Source organism: Nelumbo nucifera, chromosome 4 (assembly GCF_055504915.1).
Source record: "Nelumbo nucifera cultivar China Antique chromosome 4, China Antique-T2T, whole genome shotgun sequence".
Taxonomy (NCBI): domain Eukaryota; kingdom Viridiplantae; phylum Streptophyta; class Magnoliopsida; order Proteales; family Nelumbonaceae; genus Nelumbo; species Nelumbo nucifera.
The window spans coordinates 8392424-8415293 of NC_142652.1; the positions used below are offsets into that span (position 1 = coordinate 8392424).

Below are 22870 nucleotides of genomic sequence, written 5' to 3' on the forward strand. Positions count from 1 at the left end.
CGGGTCGATGGTTCGATCGTTTGGTTCGAATGGAAGCTTATTTTGATAATAAAAATTTAAAAAATAATAAAAAAAGCAAAAAACCGTTGTATGATAGACAGTTTGACCGCCTAGGTCAACGGATTGTTAATCGATTCAACAATTTTTTGCTAATGACCAATTTTGGGATAAAACAAAACCAGTTGCCTAGACGGTTTCTGGGTCGAATTGTCCAACTGTCCAGATCAGCCACGGTTTGAAAACCATGTTCCAAATTTCTAATCATGAATCGGTGCAAGCAATATTCATTCACCACCATGAACCGGTTATAATAATACTTGTAAAACTCCATTTGAGTAGCTGAGCCCTAATGTCTTGGAAAGTTGCTTGCCTAGCTTACACCCATGGCTCTAGTGCTACCTTCACCTCAAGTTCGACTCTTCCACACAAGGTTTTCAAAATCGGACCGGACTGGACGGTCAGACCGAAAACTTGAGAACCAGTCAGATGATTGATTCCGTTTTTCTCCAAAACTGGATATTTGCAAAAATAAAAATGTTGATTTGGTCAACAAATTGTTGACCCGATTGGTTGAACCGTTTGAATCGTTCAACGATTTTGACATTTTAATTTTTTTATTAAAACGGATCGATCATTCGATTCAAGCGGTTGAACCCTTTGACCCAGCAACCAGACCCCTGACCGGTTCGTTCTCCGGGTCAATTTTAAAAACCTTGCTTCCACATATACTAAATGTGAAATTAGTCTGAATAGCCAAGCATGGTATGTCATCCACCCCACTCCCTTATCCTCACAGCACCTAAATTATCGAATAACGAAGACCCACAATGCATATATAGATAATTAGATACACTAAGTAACTGGACACCTGGTTTGGTGGTTACCGTATTAAATGGTAAAAAAATTTGGTGGAGTCAAGACGATAGTTCAAAATTCTGATGGCCGTTTTGCTATAGTGGAAGAAGAAATAGAATGAGTAAGGAAGATAAAAATTAGAATTGGGGAGGGTAATTTTGTCCATAAAAGTTATTTTTTTTTCTCGCTCACTATTTTTGTAATTTGTTTACAAACATGTCTGATTTTGTTGATTCAACCAACTTTATTTTTTGTAAAAAACCCTTATAAAAATATATAATATATAATATATTTATAAATATAATATATACATATATTTATATATAATATATAGATAATATATGATATATATTAAATATAATACATATAAATATATACCGCTTGATTTAGTTAACCATCATTTTTTTAGATTAATAAAAAATCAAACCGATCCTTTGATTTCTCATAAAATACCGAGTCAAAATTGAATCGATCGATTCAATTAACCACATTTCTGAATTGGTTTTTAGGTTTTTGTGAGCACCCCATTATATAGTGATCTCTGTAGTCTGGAATTTTTGGGTCGTGCTAGTCCGAACCAAAAATGATCTCCTATAGTACGTAGAACCAAGTGTGTCTAGCACCAAGGAGACATCGCATCAACTCGGATTATAGTCGTGCATTAGGAATGTCCTAGATAGGTGTAGAGAGTGCTCTCGTGGGTGTTAGGAATGTCAATGTACTGGTTTTTGGATTGGACCCTTGTTCAAATCAACATTATTTTGGATGGATCAATATGATATATTGAATTAGACCGGTCCAGATTTTATGGTCCAAAGAATTAATTAGATTGGATTGGACCTGGTTCATCTATAATGAATTAATATTGGATTGAGTTAGATTGAGCCAATATTGATCCATTGATAAAAGATAAGAATATAGGTGTCGGATTTGGGTATTTGAACAGATTGGAAAGTCCAAACATTGAATTGGACTGATCTATTCTGTTTCTCTTTCAATGAATCATGTTCTCTACCAAAAAAATTGGACGGATTCAAATTGGTCCAAAAATATTCATTAGATTGAATTCAACCTGATCCATTTATAATGAATTCACATTGGGCTGGATTGAATTGGACCAAATCCAGTCCAATTGACACTCCTACATGGGTAGTAGATCCGGATTTTATGACATATGGGTCTTGTGTGTTCGAGACCGGATCTGCTCCTCACACCTCGCGCCTCACACGCACATCGCATTGAGAACATCTGTGAGGAGCAGTGGACGTGCCTGTGAGGCGCCCATTTGTGAGGAGCAGATCCCGTCACCATGTGTCCTCCCAAACCTGTATATAGTGCACTTGCTAAAATGACATCAGTACCCTAACTTCATACATGACGACTTCGATATAAAACACAAAGTTTTGTAATAATGTGCGAATAAAGAAGGTATTCGTGTAATGTTATTTTTGTGAAAGGGTATTTATGTATTTTGAGTTTCGCTCCTTTCATATTAGGATGATAGTATGATACTTCTCCCTTAAGCGGGATATGCTCTTCACAAATAGGCGCGTCACAGAAACATTAACGTGCATTGGAAACATTTTTGATGAATAATAACTAATAAGTAGGGAGATATTTTCAATGTATGATAGAACGTGCGTGTGAGTAGCAAATCCGATGTGGGGGAGGAGATCCGGTCTCCCCTTTTATGCGTAGCCACGTGGGTGGGGCTAAAAGTCGAGGGAATCAATGCTATAAAGCTAGCTCATCTAACTATGGTTAAAACCATAACTAGGGTTAATTCCAACAAGGATGAGAGGGCTGAGGAGTGGTCGAGCGGTCAACATTAGGGTTTGAAACTAGTCGCGAGTCGCGAGTCGCGAGTCGCGAGTACGCCAATCTCAGGACTACCGCTGCCTTTGCTAGGGTTAGGGTTTCCTCCTCTCCCGAAAACATTCATCCCGTCATATTTTCTATATCTTCAATCATATTTTCTGTAATATTTTTTCGCGATCATGGAGATGGAGTTCTTGACGGAGTTTCCGCACACGCACATGGATCGACGCCCCCGAAAGAGGCCAAAGCTAGCTTGGGATGTCCCTCAGATGCCTAAGGTAGTTGCTAATTACATTTTGATTCTACTGGTTTTCTATCTTCTGGTTTTTCTTGATAGATCTGGTGGATTTCTTTTGGGTGCATCTTGTTTGATCCGGTAAGGTCCGTAATTTTGTTGTTTCTTAAATTTCGTGGAACTATTTGTCAGATTCTGCAAAGCTATTTGTATGTTTTGGGCGCATCTACTAATATTGTGTTTGGTCCTTCCAAGATCTGATACTCGTTAGCTTAGATCAGGCCATATGATTTTATGTGTTCGGATTTCTATTCGTTTTTTATTGTTTTTTTTGCATAAAATAATATTCCTTGCAAAGAGCAAGTTTTTTAACCTAATTAGTTATATTTCCTCCAGGATCTGACAACTCTAAATGTTTTACTTGCTTCGCCATTAGATCTATATGTATTCATTATTTGCTTCTTGGATTTGATTAACTTTTTCTCTGCTCCACTTTTGTCTCTTCATCTGCTTATGCAGTTTCATCATTTACTTTGTATTTTAATGAAAAAGAATTTTAAAGGTTAAAAATGTTTATATCTTTCTCGAGTATAACTTACTGGAGTTCCATATTTGTAAGACAGCAAGATAGATGCTCGTGTGCGTGTATTCACTTTTTATTAGATAGTTTCTTGCTAGAAGGGAACATCGTTGTAGTCTTTCAACTCTTGATTCTTTTCTACTGTTTTTAACTTCCTGTGAAACTGTACCTGTTTTTGTTTTTTGCTCTTCTATTTCTTGCAATGGATTCTCCGCGTGTTTGGTAAGCTTTCCTTATTTTCATCCTACAAAATTATTGTTTCTTTATTGGGTGTTCAGAATCACTTGGGGATTTTGTTGGGAGGGGATAGTAAAGTGAGGGAAAAAATTATTCTTATGTTTGTTGAGTGGTATGAATGGATGGCTGTGTGTAGGCTCAGCCAGGAAATTTTTGTGGGCAAGAGGTTGGAAACTTGACAAGCTTTGCACCTTCAAGGGCACCCTCAGACCATACTAGCTCTTCTCTGTTAATAAAGGGAGTGGCTCGAAATGGTTCTCCCCCATGGCGAGATGATGACAAAGATGGACATTACATGTTTGCGCTTGGAGAAAATTTAACTTCTCGCTGTAATTACACTTAATCACCATTAAAGAAATGCTCTTTACATTTATGTTACATGGTTTGATCTTCTGGTAGATTATATTTACTGTTTGTTGTTCACTTGTTCCTGTTTTTGTTTTTCCTATTCTCACCCTTTTAATGTATTTTCCCTTACTTTTTCTGTTTTGCAGTTTTCAAAGGTTTCTACATCCCTTATTTCTAGCTTTTTGTTTTTTTATCTCATCTTTACATGTTCAGTTGTTCACCATGGTTTTCATTCTTTTTTGGTTTATTAACAGAGTTGTGCTTAATTATTTTTGTTCAGTAGAGTTCCTTAAACCAATTTACAGTTGAAATTCCGTGTTCATGCCTTCATGGACATCCAATATTTTAAATTGGGCTTTAAGCTAGCTATAGTGTCAAGTTGGATTGGTTACAGAATTCTTATATATATATATATATATATATATATATATATATTAAATTGGGCATAGTGGGTTTGGTTTTCCAAAATTGCATGCATATGGTAATTTGATAGTTTTATTGAAAAATTGTTTTTTTTTTCAAGAAAAAAGGCTTATTCTGGGTTTTAAGTGCTTGCCATTTTGTTGGCTTCTGCTTAGATGTTTTTCATGTAAAGAACTCAAATGAGAATGTCTGTAGATAAAATCTTGAAAAATTTAATATTCATTCTGTATATTTGGATGCCACATTGCCTAACTTTTCTGTTTGTGTTTTTTTTGTGTGTGTGTTACAGATCGAATTCATAGCAAAATGGGTGAAGGTCTGTTCTCTTGTCTAAATAACATGCTAATTCAAAAAAAAAAATTCATGCCTTTTAGTTTTGTTGTTTCCAGTGCAATTAAGTGAGTCTGTTGTTTATACTCTTTGGTAGTGAATGCTGCAATCACGGGCCATTGCTAAGTTTTTATATTATTTCACCTTTCTTGTACTGTGATGTAGAATATCTTTACATGTATGTATAGACTTATTGCATATATGCACGTTCAGAAGCTTCATCATTTTTCCTCTCATATTAAGTGTCCTTTTATGTATTTCTGTTATCCAGGGACATTTGGACAGGTTTTGGAATGCTGGGACAGCGTAAGGAAGGAAATGGTTGCCATCAAAATTGTACGTGGTATTAAGAAATATCGTGAAGCTGCAATGATAGAAATTGAAGTCCTTCAACAACTGGCAAAACATGACAAAAGTGGCAGTCGGTTAGTTCTATTTCCATTAATATGACACAATTATCTTTATATTGTATGCTATTTTGCTGCTTGTTGGTGCTGTAGTAGTTTTAAGGTGAAGTTTGTGTGGTTAAGTGGGTTTGTTCCTTGCAGTTGTGTGCAAATACGGAACTGGTTTGACTATCGTAATCATATCTGTATTGTAAGTATATAATTGATTTGTGATGGCTTGATTTCCCCAATTTCACAAATGTTTTGGGGGTTAAGACTTGTCCATGGATCTAAATGATTTAACTAACAGGTATTTGAGAAGCTTGGACCAAGCTTATACGATTTTCTTCGGAAAAACAATTATCGCTCATTTCCCATTGATCTTGTTCGTGAGATTGGAAGACAACTGTTGGAATGTGTTGCATGTGTGTAGTCATCCTGCCAATTCCTTCTATTGATTTCAAGTTGTATTGCAACAATTATAGGAGATATATTACCTCTTCCCTTAAACTGGCTTGGGAATGAATAATCAACAACTAGTCTCTCTAGGTGTTCTTTTCTATATTTTTTTGGAAGTTACTACATGGTTAAATCGCTTGTCATTTTGTTTAATGGGCCTGATTATAGAGAGGGAAAGCTGAGTATCTGCAACTTTATTCCTCAGTATTATAAATGCTAATTCAGATTTCTGTTTGTATATTCAGTCATGCACGATTTGCGCCTCATTCATACTGACCTAAAGCCTGAAAATGTTCTACTTGTCTCTCCAGAATATGTTAAAATTCCTGACTACAAGGTATCTGCTTTCTTGCTTATATCTTTGCTGAAGTGTTTGACACGGAATTTTAGGTGTTAAAAATTTTCCAGTTTTTGCTATTGCAGGGTTCCTCTCGATCACCCAGGGATGGTTCCTATTTCAAAAGGTTGCCGAAGTCAAGTGCTATCAAGGTAATTGATTTTGGTAGCACCACATATGAGCATCAGGATCACAGCTATATAGTGTCAACACGACATTACCGTGCACCTGAGGTCATTCTTGGTATGTTTTTGTTTGTAGCATCATATTTTAAATTTTGACAAATTATTGATATTTATGATGAATTGATGATCAAAGGGGAATATTATTAGATCTGTCTTAATATTTGTGTAGGACTTGGGTGGAGTTTTCCATGTGATATATGGAGTGTTGGTTGCATGTTGGTGGAGTTATGCTCGGTACTGTATCTTCTTTTTGTAGGGAATTATTGGCATTTTAGCAAATCCTAATTGGGTTGTTAAGTTGGAACTTAGTCTGCAATTGTTAATCTCAAATCCCATGTATCATGTTCAGGGGGAAGCCTTGTTTCAGACCCATGAAAATTTGGAACATCTTGCCATGATGGAGCGCGTTTTAGGTCCATTGCCTCAACACATGTTGAAGCGAGTAGAGTAAGTGCTCTTGTTAGAAACATGTATATTTTGCGTTTGCCTTCCTCTATTTCAGTCTTTGTGGTTTACCTCGGTAACTACTAACCTCTTTTTTTGGGTCTTTGTTTGCAATTTTTAGTCGGCATGCGGAGAAGTACATTAGAAGGGGTAGACTTGATTGGCCCGAAGGCGCGACATCAAGGGAAAGCATTAAAGCTGTCATGAAGCTTCCCCGTCTTCAGGTAAATACTTTTATGTCCTGCTCTTGCATGTCACGAAGATGTCTAGTGCAACTTGGGCCGCGTCCCAACCTGATTTTTTGGGCTGTGGGCTGGGCTGATCCAAAAGAACTCGGGACTGTTTTAAACTTTGGTCGAGACCTTGTGTCGTCGGATTCAGGCCTAATCCAACCTGAGCCCGACTGAACAAGTAAATGCATAATAGTTGGGTTTGGATCGGGTAAATAGTGGGTAGTATAGTGTGGGAGATGGGGAGCATTTGCACCAAGGTAGACACAAGTTTCAAACTCGGTTTAATATTTTGTGTTACTTAACGAGGCCGACACCTGGCGCAAAATGTTGAGATTTCTTCCACTTGCGTATTTGATTTGATACTTCTTGGCCTCGCTACCAAAATTATAGATTCCTAGGCTGTTGCAGCAGTATAATGTTCGCAAACTCATTTGCTTCTCTCTATTTCTTAATTAATGCAGCAGTATAATGTTCGCAAGCCCATTTGCTTCTCTCTATTTCTTAATTAATCCATGCATCATTTCAATCTCCTCTAGCTCTTCCTAATCCCTTTTTTTTATCATTTGTTTTTGTAGAACCTAGTTATGCAGCATGTTGACCACTCTGCTGGGGATGTTATAGACTTGTTGCAAGGTTTGCTCAAGTATGACCCCATGGATCGGCTAACCGCACGCGAAGCCCTCAGACATCCTTTCTTTACAAGGGATTATCACAGGAGATTATAATGTACAGTAGTAGGTTGTATAGATAAACTTTGGCCCGTGAATGATTTTTATGATGCGGGGTGCCGAAGCTTTTTGGTTATCTCCCGAATGTATAGAAAACAGTTTCTGTTCTTATGATGTTCAAGAGGAGAGAATGTTTGAGTGAATTTTTTCATTTATCTTTCATTTGTCAGCGAAAGCTTTCACCCGTGCGCATTTGTTGATACAAGGTAACATTTGCGTATGAGCAGTAGGATCCCCCACTCAAACGAGAAAAAAAGCTCAATCAGCAGCATGCGACGAGTTGCATGCTATTTTTCTTGTGTTGCGGAGTCCCATGTTTGAATAGGATTCTCGGTTGTCTTTTCCGGTTCCTGATTATGCATTTTTCATTCGTAGAATGAGCACGCAATAGCCGTGGCAATGTTTTAAGCTTTTGTATTAGATTTTACATAAATGAATTAAAATGGATGATTTTCTTTTTTTTGTAATTCATATACAATAGGTAAAGAAACCTAGTTGCTTGTTTATACGGGTTTCTGAGCTGTCTTGCAAGGCTCAAGTGAGTTACTGAGGTGGTCAAGGATTAATACATGTTCAAAAGTGACAAGTGGAAAATTTATAATAATGTGAATTTAGAAAATCCAATTTAGTACTAGCAAAGAGGGTTTTTTTTGGAGTGTTCGGTATGAACTGTGGTCGTTTAATAGTTATGTTTATAAACGTATTGATTAAGGAGCTAGCATGAAATCACAGGTTATAGAATTCTGTCATTGTGTTCCTAAATATTGGGATTTAAGATTTATTGTATATTCGGTGAGATGTAACTGATCAATCCTTGGAGAGGCAAGATATGGTGGATTGGTGGTGTATTTATTATCTGATGCAAGTGGTGTGTTGCTGGGATGATTATAGATGCAACGTTTTGGAGATGATTATACACTTTAGCATATTCAAAAGCTTAAGTTATCTCAATTCTCAAGATTCCATCGCTAATCCTATATTCGCCCAAAATAACTTTTTAAGATGTACGCCGGTAACTCTTCGAATGAAGGCAACCTTAGATGTTAGATCCAGAACAAGATGAAACTAGCTCCCTGGAGGCCTGGATGCCTGGTTAAGTGTAAGTTTCAGCGTAGGAAGAGGGAGGCATACTGGGCTTTCCACAAAAAAATTCATCTGTCATTCTAATTTTACATTTTAGATACGACATTTTGTTGCTTAATTGCTAACGCTTTGTTCTGCATCTGTGGGACTGCAAGATCCCAGTGGGGGGGCCGTTGAGCACAATAGTACATCGACTATACAACCAATATGAATAATGAAATATAGTACCGAAATTAGAACGCGTTCTGAACAACCCTCGGACGTCCAGTACGACCCTATTCTCTTCCATCTGTTGCTTAAGTTGTCCACTGTCACCCGACGGGAGCCGAACCTGGCTAGACACCATATGAACATCCAGCAGCTTCGACTCTGCCCTCGTTGCGGAGAAGGGGTCGATGGCTTGGGTGGCAATCTGGGTTTCCCCATAGTAGAGATCAATGACCATGTAATGGAAGTCCACGTCGATCTTCCTGTTTGGGTTGGTGAAGTTTGCGAGGATGGTGAGGTCGGCATTCAGGAGATATCCCATGTCGATGTAGGCGGCATTCAGTGTTGCGCTCGATATGTCGAACCGGGGACTCCGAGGCCTGTAGACAAGGTAGACTATGAGGACCATTAGGCCACCCAGTATGATGATCATCCACAAGATTGCACAGAAGATTGCTGTGAACCATGTAATGGGCTTGGTTCTACGAGGTTGCGGGACCTTCAGTCCGTGCATCGGGTAGTAATTAGGGTCATGTTGTGGTTGCTGCTGGAAATAGGGATTGTTCTCATGGTGTTGGGGGTGGGGAGAGGAGTTTGGTGACATGGGGGCGCCTGACACGGAGGGATCTGAAATGGTTTGCGCGCGACCCGGCGGGGGAGATGGATGGGTGGGACTTGGGAGGAGTTGATGAAATTGATGATGAAGAAAAGGAAAAATTCGGGAGAACGAAAAGAATCGAACATTCTTTGAATTGCGAGTCAAGTTTGGGATATATAGCCTACTAGCCTACTTAATTAATTAGCCTCTATTCTAATGCTATACCAGTTCAATCCACATAAACAAGGATTGATTAAGGAAATAATATTCCTGGCCATTACCGGATCTCAATGCTTGAAAGACTTATATTAAAGTGGAGAAATAAAGCAGCCAAGAAAGGATTCCGTTACTGATCAACAGTGTAGCTCAGTGCCGAGTTCTCTAGAATAGTAGAAAGGGGTGGAGGGGGGGGGGGGGTTGTTTCTTCTTCACATTCTTTGAGATCTCCGGCTTGAGTATCACAGTATCAGATTGGCGTGGCCCCAAAATAATCCGATCATGCCGCTCACCGTAACTAGCGGTACCGTGTCACCGACACCGAACCAGAGCAACATTCAAGTACGCAAGTGACCAATCAGAAGTCAAAACCACCATTAACTGGATCCAAAATCACCCCAATCTCCATGATCAATGTCTACTTGGATGGTCACGATTGGCAATTCAGTGAATTAACTGCGGTATATAGTAAGTGCGAATGTTAAATAGTTCAACTACCAAAAAAAAGGATAAATTATAAATACCCCCTGTAATATAGGGTCTGTGACAAAAACCCTTTATATTTTATTTTGCAACAAAGACCCCTATACTAGGATCATGAGACAATAACCCCCTTTTATTGAAGTCTGTTGTTACAATATTTTTTAATTTCTATACTACCCTTCACTGTTCATCTTTCCTGACCTCACAAACACGAACAACAGCGGCGGCGGACTTCCGTTGAAGTCCTCCCTCTCTCTTCTTCCGCCACCTTCCCAGCCTTGCGAGGATTGCAGCAAGGCTGGCTCTTGAAGCCAAGCGCAATAACAGAGCTCTTGCCACACCCACTTGGACCAACAAGGGCGAGTGTTTTGCCCGCTTGGGCACGTAAGTTGAGGTCTCGGAAGACTTGCACGTCTGCTAAATCGACATGCTTGAATTCGACTTCCCTTTTTAGGTTGTCCGGTGCAGGTGTAGAATCAGGGACATCTGGTTCAATTTCTGTCTTCCAATCAAGGAGGTCGAAGACTGAGCTCATGGCACGACCACCCTTGATGAAGTCAGGAGCGAGAGTGAGCGTCTCAACCGCGCCATTGGCAGACACCATGAGGACCATGAACACTCTTGATTGTTTTTTGAGAAATCAGAGATATCCTGCTTCACCAGCCAGGACGCATACCACAATCCAAGGGCATACGAGGCATAGAGTAAGAACTGTGGTACTCCCTAGCAACTTCCAGAAGTCTGTCCCTTCCAAAAACAGCGTCTCAAGGGTGAATCGAGGCTGGAGGAGAAGAGGCAGACTATGTTTGCCTCTGAACTGAATGCGGCAACAGTTCTGACATTTGCCACAGCCTCGCCTACTAACTGCGTTGCCTTGGCATGGGCAACTTCCAAGTCACCCGAGAAACCTTTCATGAACATCTTCTGCGGCCATAAATAAACAGGTGGAACAGTTCATTCCATCTTTTGTTTTAATACAATGTAATTTGCAGCAGAACACGCCCAGGAAATCTATTTATTTGAATTTTCCATTACCTGCAAAACGGTGGCAGCAACGACAACATGGAATACAGCAATGAGGACGAGGGAAAGTTGCCACTGCAGAATGAACCCAGCTGTGCAAGCAACGAGCATGAGGGCTGAATTTTGCATGATGACAACAAGAGCCAGCCTTGCTGCAATCCTCGCAAGTCTGGGAAGGTGGCGGAAGAAGAGAGATTGGGAGAGAGGGAGGACTTCAACGGAAGTCCGCCGCCGCTGCAGCAGCTTGCCACTGCTGTTCGTGTATGAAGTCAGGGAAGATGAACAGTGAAGGATAATATGGAGATTAAAAAATATTGTAACGGCAGACTTTAACAGAAAACTAACGGAAAGGGGTTTTTGTCTCACGGTCATAATACATGGGGCCTTTATCGCAAAACAAAGTAAAGTACAGGGGTCTTACGGGGTTTTGTAATTTACCTAAAAAAACAAAAGTACTTAAATACCGAAAATACCCTCCCCTTGGCGAACAATTTTCGATCATGGCCTGAGGTGGGGTGGGGTGGGGAGAGAGAGAGAGAGAGTTGTGCCACTTGTGTGATCTGACCCGAAGAACTCAAAACTCAAGAACAGTAGCAGTAACATAACCACACAAAAGCAAGAATTCAGTCCAAAGCGAGAGATGGTGGAGTTACGGCATTCGAGCTCGATGGGAACCCGTGCATCGTCGTCTCCGATGAAGCGCGAAGAAGACACAACACCTCTGGTACTTAAAAACCAGGCGGACGATGACGAGGACGACCATGATCGTCACTCCAGAGATCGAGACAGACCATTCTGTCTCGGTCTTCAATCTCTCTTTCCGTATTTTAGTGATGAAACGAGGGTTTCTCTGCAACACTCCAAGATCTCACTTGCGGTGCTCCCATTAATTCTCATTGCTGGATTGATCTCCATCCCTTCCATCTGGAACCGATTGGTAGGTTTCTCCACTTTTCTTCTTTTATTTAACTTTCACACATTTAGGGTTGTACCGGCGTAATCATATTCTTTAGATTCCATATTCATTTTCCTCGTTAATCTTATTCTGTTTTCTCTATATAGTTGAGTTTTGTTCATCCACCCCTTGAATTGCAACTAATTGTTGTACGTATCCAGTAAATTGATGTTTTTCTTAGCTACATTTCTCCCTCAAACTCAATGCTGGTGGGCAATTTTCCATGGTAAAATGATTTGAACAATATATAAGCTCCGGCCAGAAAGAGTTTTTCCTTTGATGTCTTTTATTCATTTCCATGTGCTTCATTTACGTCAGTCTTCTTGGAATTAATATATCGGACGATGTGATCCAGTAGCTGAAACAGGTAGGAGTTTCGAGTGGCAACTGTCTATTAACATAATTTACTCGATGAGAACGTAGTTTGTATAACCTATTGCCATGTTCCACTTTAGAGTTTCCATGCTAGCAGATGGATGCTTAAAGCACTTAATGCCATTGAAGGTTTAACATTTGGCACTACAGAGTTTTGTGTAAGAACATCATTCAAGTTTATTTTTGATCAATAGGTCATCATTCAAACTTCAGGTTGTCATCAGTGTTCTTGTTTCAAATTGTGAAGAAATAGTTTTGTTCTATAGCTTCTGCAGTTACATGGTTTGGCATGTATGATGCCGATCACTGGATCACTTTGCAATTGCGGAAATTATTGGCGTTACTAATTTCCCATTTACTTAATTGTAGAATGCTCCATATTTGTGTAGAAAAGATGGTATCGTCCTCCACTGCCCACGTGTAAGTTTCAAAGGACCCTAATTTGGTTATATGATCTATCTTTGATCTTATGTTTATGTTTCCTATCATTGACTTCTGGACTTGCATTTCTTCTCTTTTAGGTAAAAGAGGCACCTTCACTTTGGGAGAATCCTTATTCAGCCACCACCTCCTGGAAACCATGTGCCGAGCGACGTGATGGTGGAATCTCAGGTAATCTTGTAACACTTTTGAATAAAGTTTCTTTTCACTTGTACTATTCTCCACAGTTTATGAAGACCCAGAGTTTTTTAGCATATCATAGGTGATTTTTTTAAGAGAAAATTCACTAAGTAGGTGCTGCTGAAAATTTGATACTATACATGAATAATTGATATGGGGGATTTCACTATGTCAATGGGAGGAACAAAAAAGTTCAAATTTCAAGCATGTTGATGTGGATTTGACCATTAATACCTAAGTAAATGTTGCTAAATGCCTAGGATAAATTGGAAGGTGATGATTTTTTGGGCATGGGACTTTTGCTTCTTCATCTTCTCTGTCTGTGATCAGGCCTGTACAGGATAACTATTGGTGTATTTTTCTGATAATACATGTAGTACTAAAAGGGGAGTTTCAGACCTTCCTGGTTGCTAGACATCTGTGTATCATAGAGATAAGCTGCTAGCACCAAAGAAAGGGGTCATGTGGCTCCCACCCCCTGTTTTATTTAATTTCTGGACTTCCTTGGAATGAATAATCTTGCTAACCTCTCTTTTCAAGCATTGCCACTCGTGGTCAAAATGCATCATGATGTATTCTTAGTGGGTACAGCATACTTTTTGTTCGTTTAGGAAGGATGAATCCTATTTTGAGAAAGGGGTCAAAATGCATCATGATGTATTCCAAATCATGCTTATTCTAAATCTTTCAAAAAATGCATTGAGGTTGATTGTGGTCATGCTTCTATTGGTTTCATGATTTATGGCTTTGAGTTCCCAAGATCATGCTATTGTATTCTAGGGTTCAAAAATTTTATTGGAAGATATTATTATACAATAGCTACCAATTTGTTTTGTTGCAATTGGGTGTTATGCTTATCCAAAAGGTCCATAGAAAAAGGATCCCCCTCCCCCCACCCTCAAATTTAGCTTGTTGTTTTGCATTCCTGCCCAAGTTCTGGCAATCTAATTTTGTATGGTTATTGAGAAGTCTAACTATGAATAAATAGGGTAGAAAAGGGTCTTCCAATGATTCAATCCACAGTTATTGATCAAAAAAAAAAAGAAAAGAAAAAAAAAAGAAAAGGGTCTTCCAATGAGAACATGCTTCATTTAACGTAGCTATTCATTTCTTGAGTATTTCAAGTAATGGCACAATTTTTTAATTAAAAAGAAGCAACTTAGAGTAATGACCTTTAAATTGTGAGTGTCCTGGGTGTTTCCAGAAATAGTGTAAAATTTTCAATTTAAAATTAGGGATTATTGACACAAGGCCTTGGACAGAAGACCTCTATTTGCAGTCTGTGTCCTTATCACAAGGGAAATATAAGAGCAGGAATGCAGGATCCATCACTGTATGAGTCACACCCAAGAGAGAGCCTACACCAAATTCAGCATGATCAGATGTCTCTATATTGTCTGGTCCATGTATTGTTTTCAGAACTTTCCAAGAGCTCAATTAGAAATTTGACATTATCCAAATATTTGCTTGAAAGCATGCATTTTGGATAAGAACTTATGCAGAATCTGACCCAGTCTATCTTCAAGGTGGAATTATTAAATGGTTGATCCTGATCATCCTAATCTAGGACCTGAGCTTTTGCCTTAAAAACAAGCAGGTTGAGAGTTGATGAGGAAATAATGTACATCTTATATAGAAATATGGTATATATATATGTATGTATGTGTATATATGATTTGTGCAAGCAAAATACTTCAAGTTATTGACTGAAGAAATCAAGACAAGGTTGTCAGGCTAATTTGGTAAATCTAATATACACATTTTGTCTTGAATCTCTAATTTGTTATGCTTCTTTTTTCAATCTAACAATTTTATTTTGGATCTGTGCAGATCTTCCTCCAGAGAATGAAACAACTGGTTATATTTTTATCCATGCAGAAGGTGGTCTAAATCAGCAAAGAATTGCGGTAAGGTTTTCTGTTCATGTTATTCATTTAGGTTATGTTTAGATAAGCTTTTCCAAAGTACTTTTGTGCTTCGACATCAAAAAAAAATCTCCAGAGTTTGGTAATGTGTGTTTTTCAAAGCAAAAACACCCAAAGCAGAAATACTTGTGCAACAAAAAGCATGAAATCATAATTTAACTAAACTAATTTATTGTAGTTATGCTTTAATGAACTTCCCCTAGTGTATGCTGTGTTGTGTTGGATCTACTTAAACACTATTTCCCAGGCTTTAGTGTTTGGCACACTAATTTATGATTTTATTATTTTATAAACATTACTTTTGCTAGCTCTAAAGGGAGGTATATTATATAGTTTATTATGTAGTACTATGCATAAATGCTTTTAATGGTTATCTTCTATTTGGTGAAAAGCCTTCTTTGTACAGGTTGTTGAGCTGGAACATTCTCAATTCATACTGCAAATGCAAATATACCAAGATTTATGTCCTTGACCTTGTGTAGTCCATCCATCTATCATAGACTTGAGGCCTACCTATGCCTTTGTCCTCCAAATACACTGTCATGCTTTTAGATTTGGGAGCGATGATATTTTCTTTCAGATCTTCCCATTGTTCTATCTAATCCATTTGCACTTGTGGTGGCAATTTTACTGTTCATAAGTTGTAGCATGAAGATTGATTCTTTGGCATTCCATTTGTTACTGTCTTCAACTATGTGTCTTGTGGGTTTTGCTTTCCCATTCTCAAATCTTCATCCCTAGGGGTGCAAGTCGGGCGGGTTGGGCTGGGTTTATGGTTAACCCAGGCCCGACCTTAAAATTTGGACTTAAGGCCCGAGCCTGGACCGAGCCCGAGGTCAAGCCCGACCTTCCCAACCCTAGCCCAGCCCGCATTATAATTTGATGCACTTGGGTTGGGCTTGGGCCCTGGTCGGGCTTGGGTTGGTCAATGAATCCACCCTAATATTATATATATATATATAATGCGGGCTATTATTTATGCAAACATGTATGCAAAACATATATGTACATATGTATGTATGAATGTGTATAGTTAAGCCGGGCTCGGGATATCTAAGGGCTAGGCCCGACCCGAAAAATTAAAAAGACTGACTTCTTGGGCCCGAGCTCGGCCCGAGGACCAAAAATCCATGCCCAGCTTGTGTAAAATTTCAGGCTGGGTTAGTTCAGGCTTGGGCTGGACCCGCCCAAGTTGCACCCCTACTTTCTGCTAACTTTTGTTTTGTTTTATTTTTTGCATAGGCTCAGTTTGGAAGGAGTAGAAATACAAATATGTAGAGTACAAAATGTTGTATTTCGTATGTATTTTTTTTGATCAATAATTGTGGATTGAATTAATATTAAAAGTATGAGAAAATTACAGGGCAAGGGGGCTAAACAATCTTAGCTCCGAAGAACAACCATTAAACATCAAAAGAACAAAAATTACAAGAGAGCCCAAAAAATAGAATGCCTGTTCACCCCTTGTCTAGCTAGACCATCTGCCAAAGAGTTCACACTTCTTTTTACCCATTTGTATTGAATTTCCATGTCCTTAGTCAACCACTTGAATTTCCTCTTTTCATTACTGTAATTCCAAAGTCTAAGACTATCCTCTTTCAGCCAGTTTACCACCACTTCAAAATCTCCTTCTATGATCAGCTTGTTAATATGCATATCCTTGATTCTTTGTACCCCTTAAAGAGCTGCAAGAATCTCAGCTCTCAAAGAATCTCCCACCCCAACTGGTCCAGAATACATAGCTAACAGATTTCCTTGTTCATCTCTTATTACTCCTATTTCGGATGGCCCCGGATTGCCCAAGCTGCTGCCATCAAAGTTCAGTTTAACAAAGTCATGGGGTGGGGGGATCCAACAAACATTTGAGGCCTTCCTCATTGGAACAAGTTCTGCTATCTCCTCCCACTTTCTTTGCAGCTCATCAACTGAGAATTATGTAAACAGAGCCAAGGTTTTCAGCCAGTGTATAACCCTAATGTGGATGACCTCCAGCATTGCTTCCAAACTTCTCTCCTTATCTGTAAATATTCATGAATTTCTCTCCTCACAAATAGTCCAACAAACTGCAGCCCTCATACACCTCCAGATAAAGTTGGCCCTTTTTGTTGGCCGAAACGGCATAAATGTGAATAGGCTTTGCACATTCGAAGGGGGGGTCCACTTGCATCCAAACAAAGAAGTACACCACTCCCAAATGATGTTAGTGAACCGACAAGAGATTAGTAAGTGATATCCAGACTCATCATCAGCTTTACAGAGGACACACCAGTGAGGACAAAAACAACTATTGGGTCTTTTTCTTTGAAGTAAATCTGCTATGTTAACTCTTTCCAAAAAGGCTTACCAACAGAAACTCCCAACCTTAGGAGGTATAGGATGACACTACACCTCTTTAACAGGGAAAGACAAGCCAGAAGAAGAAGAATGTGTGAGAGCACGAAAGAAAGAGGCACAAGTGAAAGAACTAGGGGGGTGAGAGTCCAAATTCCACTATCTGCCTTTGTTGGCTCTAGGAACACCCCTTCAAGAATGGATAACAGTGATGAGATACCATCAAGCTCTATGTCCCTAATATCTCTTTGTAGGCCCAAGTTCCAGCCGACCCCAGAAATAGATTTAGAAGGAACAACGAATGAAGACACCGGTTCATTTTTAAAAGTGGAAAGGGCAAAAAGGCTTGGGAGTTGGTCTTTTAGGGTGGAGTCCCCAATCCAAACATGTTCCCAAAAATTAATGAGATTGCTTGATCCATGGAGAAAACAAAGGTAGAATAGCTTGAATAGCTTTCCAAGGAGATGCTCTTGTACTCCTTGCCAGAATCCTAGAGTCCCTTCCATTTGCTGCAACCCCATGAATACTTCCCACTATCTTCACCCAAAGTTTGTCCTTCTCCAGTGAGAACCTCCAAAGCCATTTCCCTAGAAGAGCCAAGTTCCTATTCCTTATGTTCCCGATACCCAAACCTCCCTCCCTCTTACTCCTACAAACCATCTCCCACCCCACCCTATGGTCCTTCTTCTCCTCCCCCGGCTCCTAGAGAAAGTCTCTCATTAGTTTTTCTAATCTACTAGCCACCTTTGTCGGAATCTTGAAGATTGACAAAAAGTAAACAGGAAGGTTAGCTAAAGTAGACCTAATTAGAGTGGTTCTCCCTCCAAGAGAAATAATTTTTCTTCCAAGTTGCTAAATTCTTTTCAAACCTCTCCACAACCGGAACCCAAAACTCACCTTTATGAGGGTTATCACCCAATGGCAAACCGAGGTAATTAAGGGGCCAATTTGCTATTGCACGTTCTAAGATATCTGCAGCCTCAGAGATCTCCCCCGCGCCCATATTTACCCCAACTATACAACGCTTCTCAAAATTCACCTTAAGGTTTGACATTTGCTCAAAAAGTCATATAGTAAGCTTCAAATTTCTAATCCTGTTAAGGTTTGACATTTGCAAATGCGTGAGTGACACAAGCTCCCTCCCAACTCTCCAACCTCTGATTAAGCCCCTGGAATCTGCTCTATAAATTAGTCTCCCCAGAACTTCAGCTACCAAAGTAAATAAAAAGGGGGAGAGGGGGTCTCCTTGCTTAATCCCTCTCAAGGCTGTGAAGAAATCGACCACTGTCCCATTTACCAGTATGGAGTAATGGCAGTTCCTGATACAACCCAAGACCCATTTGCACCAATTATCCCCATAACCAAAATTGGTCATCACCTCCATCAAGAAAGACCAATCCACCAAATCCAATTTACAAATCACCCCTTTTTTCTTGGATCTCTTAAACTCCTCCAGGCTCTCATTTTCTATTAGAATCTGATCTGTTATCTGTCTCCCCTTCATAAAAGCTCCTTGAATATCTGCTATAATTGTTGGGAGCACTTTCCTTATTCTGATGGACAACACCTTGGTGATAATCTTGTAAAGGCTACTAGGCTGATCGGCCTGAAATCCTTTGGGTGACATGCATTCCTCTTCTTAGGAATCAGTGCAATAAAAGTGGAGTTCAGCCCTGGGTTGATCACCCCTCTAGAGTGGAATTCATCAAACACAGTCCACAGATCTTCCTTTAATATCTCTCAGCAATCTTGATAAAAAGCCATTATAAAACCATTTGGGCCTGGTGCCTTTTATCTATCCATAGAGAATATTGCCTCCCTTATCTCTTCCACTTCAAATTTCCTTTCCAACCAATCCCTATCTTCTATTTGCAAAGTTGGCCATTCCACACCCTCAATCCACACCCTACTATTTAGGGGTTTTCTAAAGATAGACCTAAAGTGATTTGCAAAAGCCCCTGTTATTTCTCTTTGGGTGGATTTTGTAACCCCTTCAATCTCCAGACTAGATACAAAATTCCTTCTTCTTCCACTTGCCACCGCATGAAAAAATTTGGTATTCCTATCCCCCTCCTTCAGCCATTTACACCTTGATTTTTGTCTCCAACTTATTTCCTCCTGAAGAAGATAATCCTCTAATTGTTTATGCAATTTCCATCTTAGCTCCTTATCTTCTTCTGTTAGTCAACCCCTTTCTTCCTTGCCATCTAGGTCCTCAATTTGTGCAGTCACTATTTGCTTTCTTTCCTCTAATCTCCCAAATTCTAATAGATTCCACTCCTTGATTTTGCCTTTCAAATACTGGAGCTTTTTATGAAACCTCATTCCACTCCATTTCACTGTTTGATTGCTTTCTAGCCACCACTCTTTGACTTTCTTTATTAACCCCGGGTGTCCTAGCCACATGTTTTCAAACCTAAAGGGAGCAGGACCAGCACTTCTCACTTCCTCCCTACAGATTACAATAGGCCAATGGTTAGAAGTCACCATTGGATATGCTCTAGAGTTTAGATTCCCCCAATGTTCTTCCCATTCATTTGAGAATAGAAATCTATCCAACTTAGAGCAAATCGGGTTCACTTGGAGATTGACCAAGTAAAACAGCCGTGTGATATTGGGATCTCTTTAAGCTCGTAAACATCCACAAATTGATTGAATTTCCTCATACTCAAGGTCGATCTCCGCTTTGGACTGTTTGTCTTTTCTAGGAATCTTATAACATTAAAGTCACCTCCAAGGCACCAAGGCCCTTCCCATAGTCCCCTTATATCGGCCAGTTCTTCCCACAACTTCCTTCTCTCTCTATAATCATTTGGACCATATACATTGGTAAGCACCCATTCAAACCCATCCTCCACTTGTTTAAACTTCAAGGAAATTGAAAATTGGCCTATTAACTCTTCCTGACCTATGAGTACTTCATTCTTCCACATTGTGACAACACCCCCCACAGACCCCCAAGAAGGCAGAGCCGCCCAGCTAATCCCCCTGCCACTCCTTGCCCACCTAATGTCAAAATCTGCTCTCTTGGTCTCCTGCAAAAGTACCACATCTGGGTCTGTTTTCTTGATGGCCTCTTTTATTACTTCTCTCTTCCTAGCACTTCCCAAACCTCTGATATTCCAGCTTAAGATCCTCATCTAACTATCTTCTTTCCCCTTAGACCCTCCTGCCCTCAGGTATTCCTCTTCCTTCTTTCTCCTTTGACCTTCAAACCTCTATCTCCTCCCACCTCCTTTAGCAGCCTTTCAACCTCACTCACTCTTCTCCTTTTAGATTTTGCTTCTTCTTTCTTTGTTTTCAAAAATACTTTGAGAGCATTTGGATCTTTCAATTTGCACCCCAATTTCTGTACAAAACCCACCACAGAATCCTCACTAATTACACCTCTTACACGACTTTCTACTTCCCTCCCCTGTTTTTGTCTCCCCCCTTCTATCTCTTTCCTCCTCAGAACCCTCTACTCTAACTCCCTCTAACCCTTCCTTTTGACTGTTTTCCACCACTGCTTTAACAGACACTCTAGGATTTCCAGGATTCTTTTCTTTTTTTCTATTTCTCCTTCATTCCCTACTTCTCTCCTGACCCTCCTTGTCGCTTCTATTTTCTCTCACCCCATCCCCTCCTTCAAGGACTGCAGCCTCTGGGTTGGGATCTGTATTTGGCACGGAAGTCAAAGAGCAACAGTTAGTATCACAAAATGAAAGGACACGGTTACCTGGGTTGTGGTGGGGAAGACTGGGAGTGCTGGAGTTGGATACAGAAACAGTCTGGCCCTGACAAGGAATGTGGGTTCCAAGGCTTGGTTCTGATTAGTTAGCCTTTCCGGTCACCTCTGTTAAATAGAGATCACATCTCTTACCCACCTGTTTATGCCTCCCCACTGAGCCTTTATGATTTCGTTGTGTATTTGCATGCCTTTCTTTTCTTCTTTTTTTTTCCCATTATTACTATGTCTTTCATATTTTAAATAAATCTAAAGCAGCCCTTTGCCCTCTGAAGTCTATATATTGCTTCTAGAAATGCGGAAGCAGTAGTCCTGGTTTTGTGGAAATCCTTGATATAATGCTTCTAAAATTCTTTTGTGGTTTTCTTTGCTAAAAAATGCTTCAAGTTGGTTGAGAATCCAGTCCTTAAGTGTATGTGTGTTTCTTTTGAAATGAGAAACTATCATAAATAAAGTCCTTTTAATAAATTTATGGTTGTTAAGTGGATAATTTGCGTGATTTTAACAGCTGTTTCTTGGACAAAACTTGTTATATTTCTTTTCTTTGGCACTGATATGAATCCTGTAAAATGCTTTTTCATGATGTGAATTATTCCACTGTTTTCATTTATTGCTTCCATATGCTTTTAACTGTATGTGAAAAAATAATATTCTATGAATGATAGTTATGAGAAACTGTTATGTTTCAATTTGACATGGTTAGCTATGCAACTAGCTTACTGCCTGTGCCTTTTTTTTTTGCAGATATGTAATGCTGTGGCTGTGGCTAAAATTATGAATGCCACCCTTATTTTGCCATTGCTAAAGCAGGACCAGATCTGGAAAGATCAAACGTGAGATGTCATGACTGCTCTTTGTTATGTTCCTAACTGCAGCTCCTAAATTAATGAATGTAGTATACAGGATACTGCATGGATACTTCTAGAATTTTTTTTGAAGGCCATGGATACTTCTAGATGTATTCCATAGCATTAACACTTTTAATTTGTGTAAAATGGTATGTTTTAACAAATCATAATATAAAAAATCTGCATATGTTATAATTTCATTTAAATTGGCAAGTTTTTTTTTTTTTTTTGATAGATTAAACTGGCAAGTATAAGTCTTGAGAAATGACATTAGCTTTAAAAAACTAGATATAAGCATATTACGTGGGATACCAATATCCTTACCCTTATCCCCATCCAAACTTCACCTCAAACTGGTGGTGTCAACATCAGTTGTCTACAAGAAACTCATACGAGCATGTGTCATAGATTTAGTGAAGAGATCAGCAAGTTGAAGTTCCGAGGAGAAATGCAGAAGGGTGTTAGTGCCTGTAAGAAGCTGATTGGGGATGAAGTTACAATCAACCTTAGTGTGTTTGGCGCATTCATGAAAAACAGGATTGGAGGCAATATGAATAGCACTCATGTTGTCTATATAAAGTGGAGGGTGAGAAGAAGATGAAGTTATTGAAGAAGGCACATTAGTCATAATCTCGCTACATGTAGCAGACATGGCACAATATTCAGCCTTTGCAGATGATTTTGAGACTGCTGGTTGTTTCTTACACTTCCATGAAATAAGAGATTGTCTAGAAAGATACATCAACCAGTTGTGGAGCAATATGTATCAGTGCAGCTAGCCCTATCAACATCTGAGTGTGCACAAAGATGAATTGTTAAGATGGAAAAAATAAGCATCACTCTGATGTTTCATGTGGATACCAAATAATCTGACGAATAG

At 39.3% G+C, this 22870-nt stretch overlaps 3 protein-coding genes and 1 pseudogene across 10 annotated transcripts in view; 2 read left to right on the plus strand and 2 right to left on the minus strand.

The window, feature by feature from the left end:
* Positions 1–2624: 2624 nt before the first annotated feature.
* On the plus strand, positions 2625–7741 carry LOC104591529 (serine/threonine-protein kinase AFC2-like). 7 transcript variants are annotated; one of them, XM_010250391.3, is made up of 12 exons: positions 2625–2951; positions 3862–4054; positions 4786–4812; positions 5098–5251; positions 5375–5423; positions 5523–5637; positions 5917–6008; positions 6095–6251; positions 6363–6427; positions 6543–6640; positions 6759–6861; positions 7446–7741. In XM_010250391.3, the coding sequence occupies exons 1-12, from the start codon at positions 2853–2855 to the stop codon at positions 7593–7595; spliced, it is 1302 nt and encodes a 433-aa protein (XP_010248693.1). In that variant the 5' UTR covers positions 2625–2852; the 3' UTR covers positions 7596–7741. The 7 variants fall into 7 exon arrangements, with proteins under 7 accessions (XP_010248693.1, XP_088758638.1, XP_010248692.1 ...); XM_010250390.3 differs by having other exon boundaries at positions 2626–2951; positions 6080–6251; XM_088902513.1 differs by lacking the exon at positions 3862–4054 and having other exon boundaries at positions 2676–2951; positions 6080–6251.
* Positions 7742–8734: 993 nt separating this feature from the next.
* Positions 8735–9670, minus strand: LOC104591528 (NDR1/HIN1-like protein 26). Its single transcript, XM_010250389.3, has one exon. It carries the CDS (start codon positions 9490–9492, stop codon positions 8803–8805), a length of 690 nt encoding a protein of 229 aa, XP_010248691.1. The 5' UTR covers positions 9493–9670; the 3' UTR covers positions 8735–8802.
* Positions 9671–10908: 1238 nt separating this feature from the next.
* LOC148792001 (ABC transporter B family member 1 pseudogene) lies at positions 10909–11337 on the minus strand (annotated as a pseudogene).
* Positions 11338–11724: 387 nt separating this feature from the next.
* The window catches only part of LOC104591527 (O-fucosyltransferase family protein), a 29983-nt gene continuing 18837 nt past the window's right edge, over positions 11725–22870 (plus strand). For both annotated transcript variants that reach the window (XM_088902495.1, XM_010250388.3), the window contains exons 1-5: positions 11725–12145; positions 12908–12958; positions 13060–13150; positions 14990–15066; positions 21887–21975. In XM_088902495.1, coding sequence (XP_088758621.1) covers positions 11849–12145; positions 12908–12958; positions 13060–13150; positions 14990–15066; positions 21887–21975 — 605 coding nt within the window. In that variant the 5' untranslated portion in view covers positions 11725–11848. The remainder of the gene's footprint in view (positions 12146–12907; positions 12959–13059; positions 13151–14989; positions 15067–21886; positions 21976–22870) is intronic.

What these genes read in the sequence shown, in the direction of transcription:
- LOC104591529 (XM_010250390.3), top strand. Translation starts at nt 2,853, where the DNA reads ATGGAGATGGAGTTCTTGACGGAGTTTCCGCACACGCACATGGATCGA. An exon ending in AGAAAATTTAACTTCTCGCT is followed by an intron (nt 4,055 to 4,785) that starts GTAATTACACTT and finishes TGTGTGTTACAG; the next exon opens with ATCGAATTCATAGCAAAATG. An exon ending in ATCGTAATCATATCTGTATT is followed by an intron (nt 5,424 to 5,522) that starts GTAAGTATATAA and finishes TTTAACTAACAG; the next exon opens with GTATTTGAGAAGCTTGGACC.
- LOC104591528 (XM_010250389.3), bottom strand. Translation starts at nt 9,492, where the DNA reads ATGTCACCAAACTCCTCTCCCCACCCCCAACACCATGAGAACAATCCC.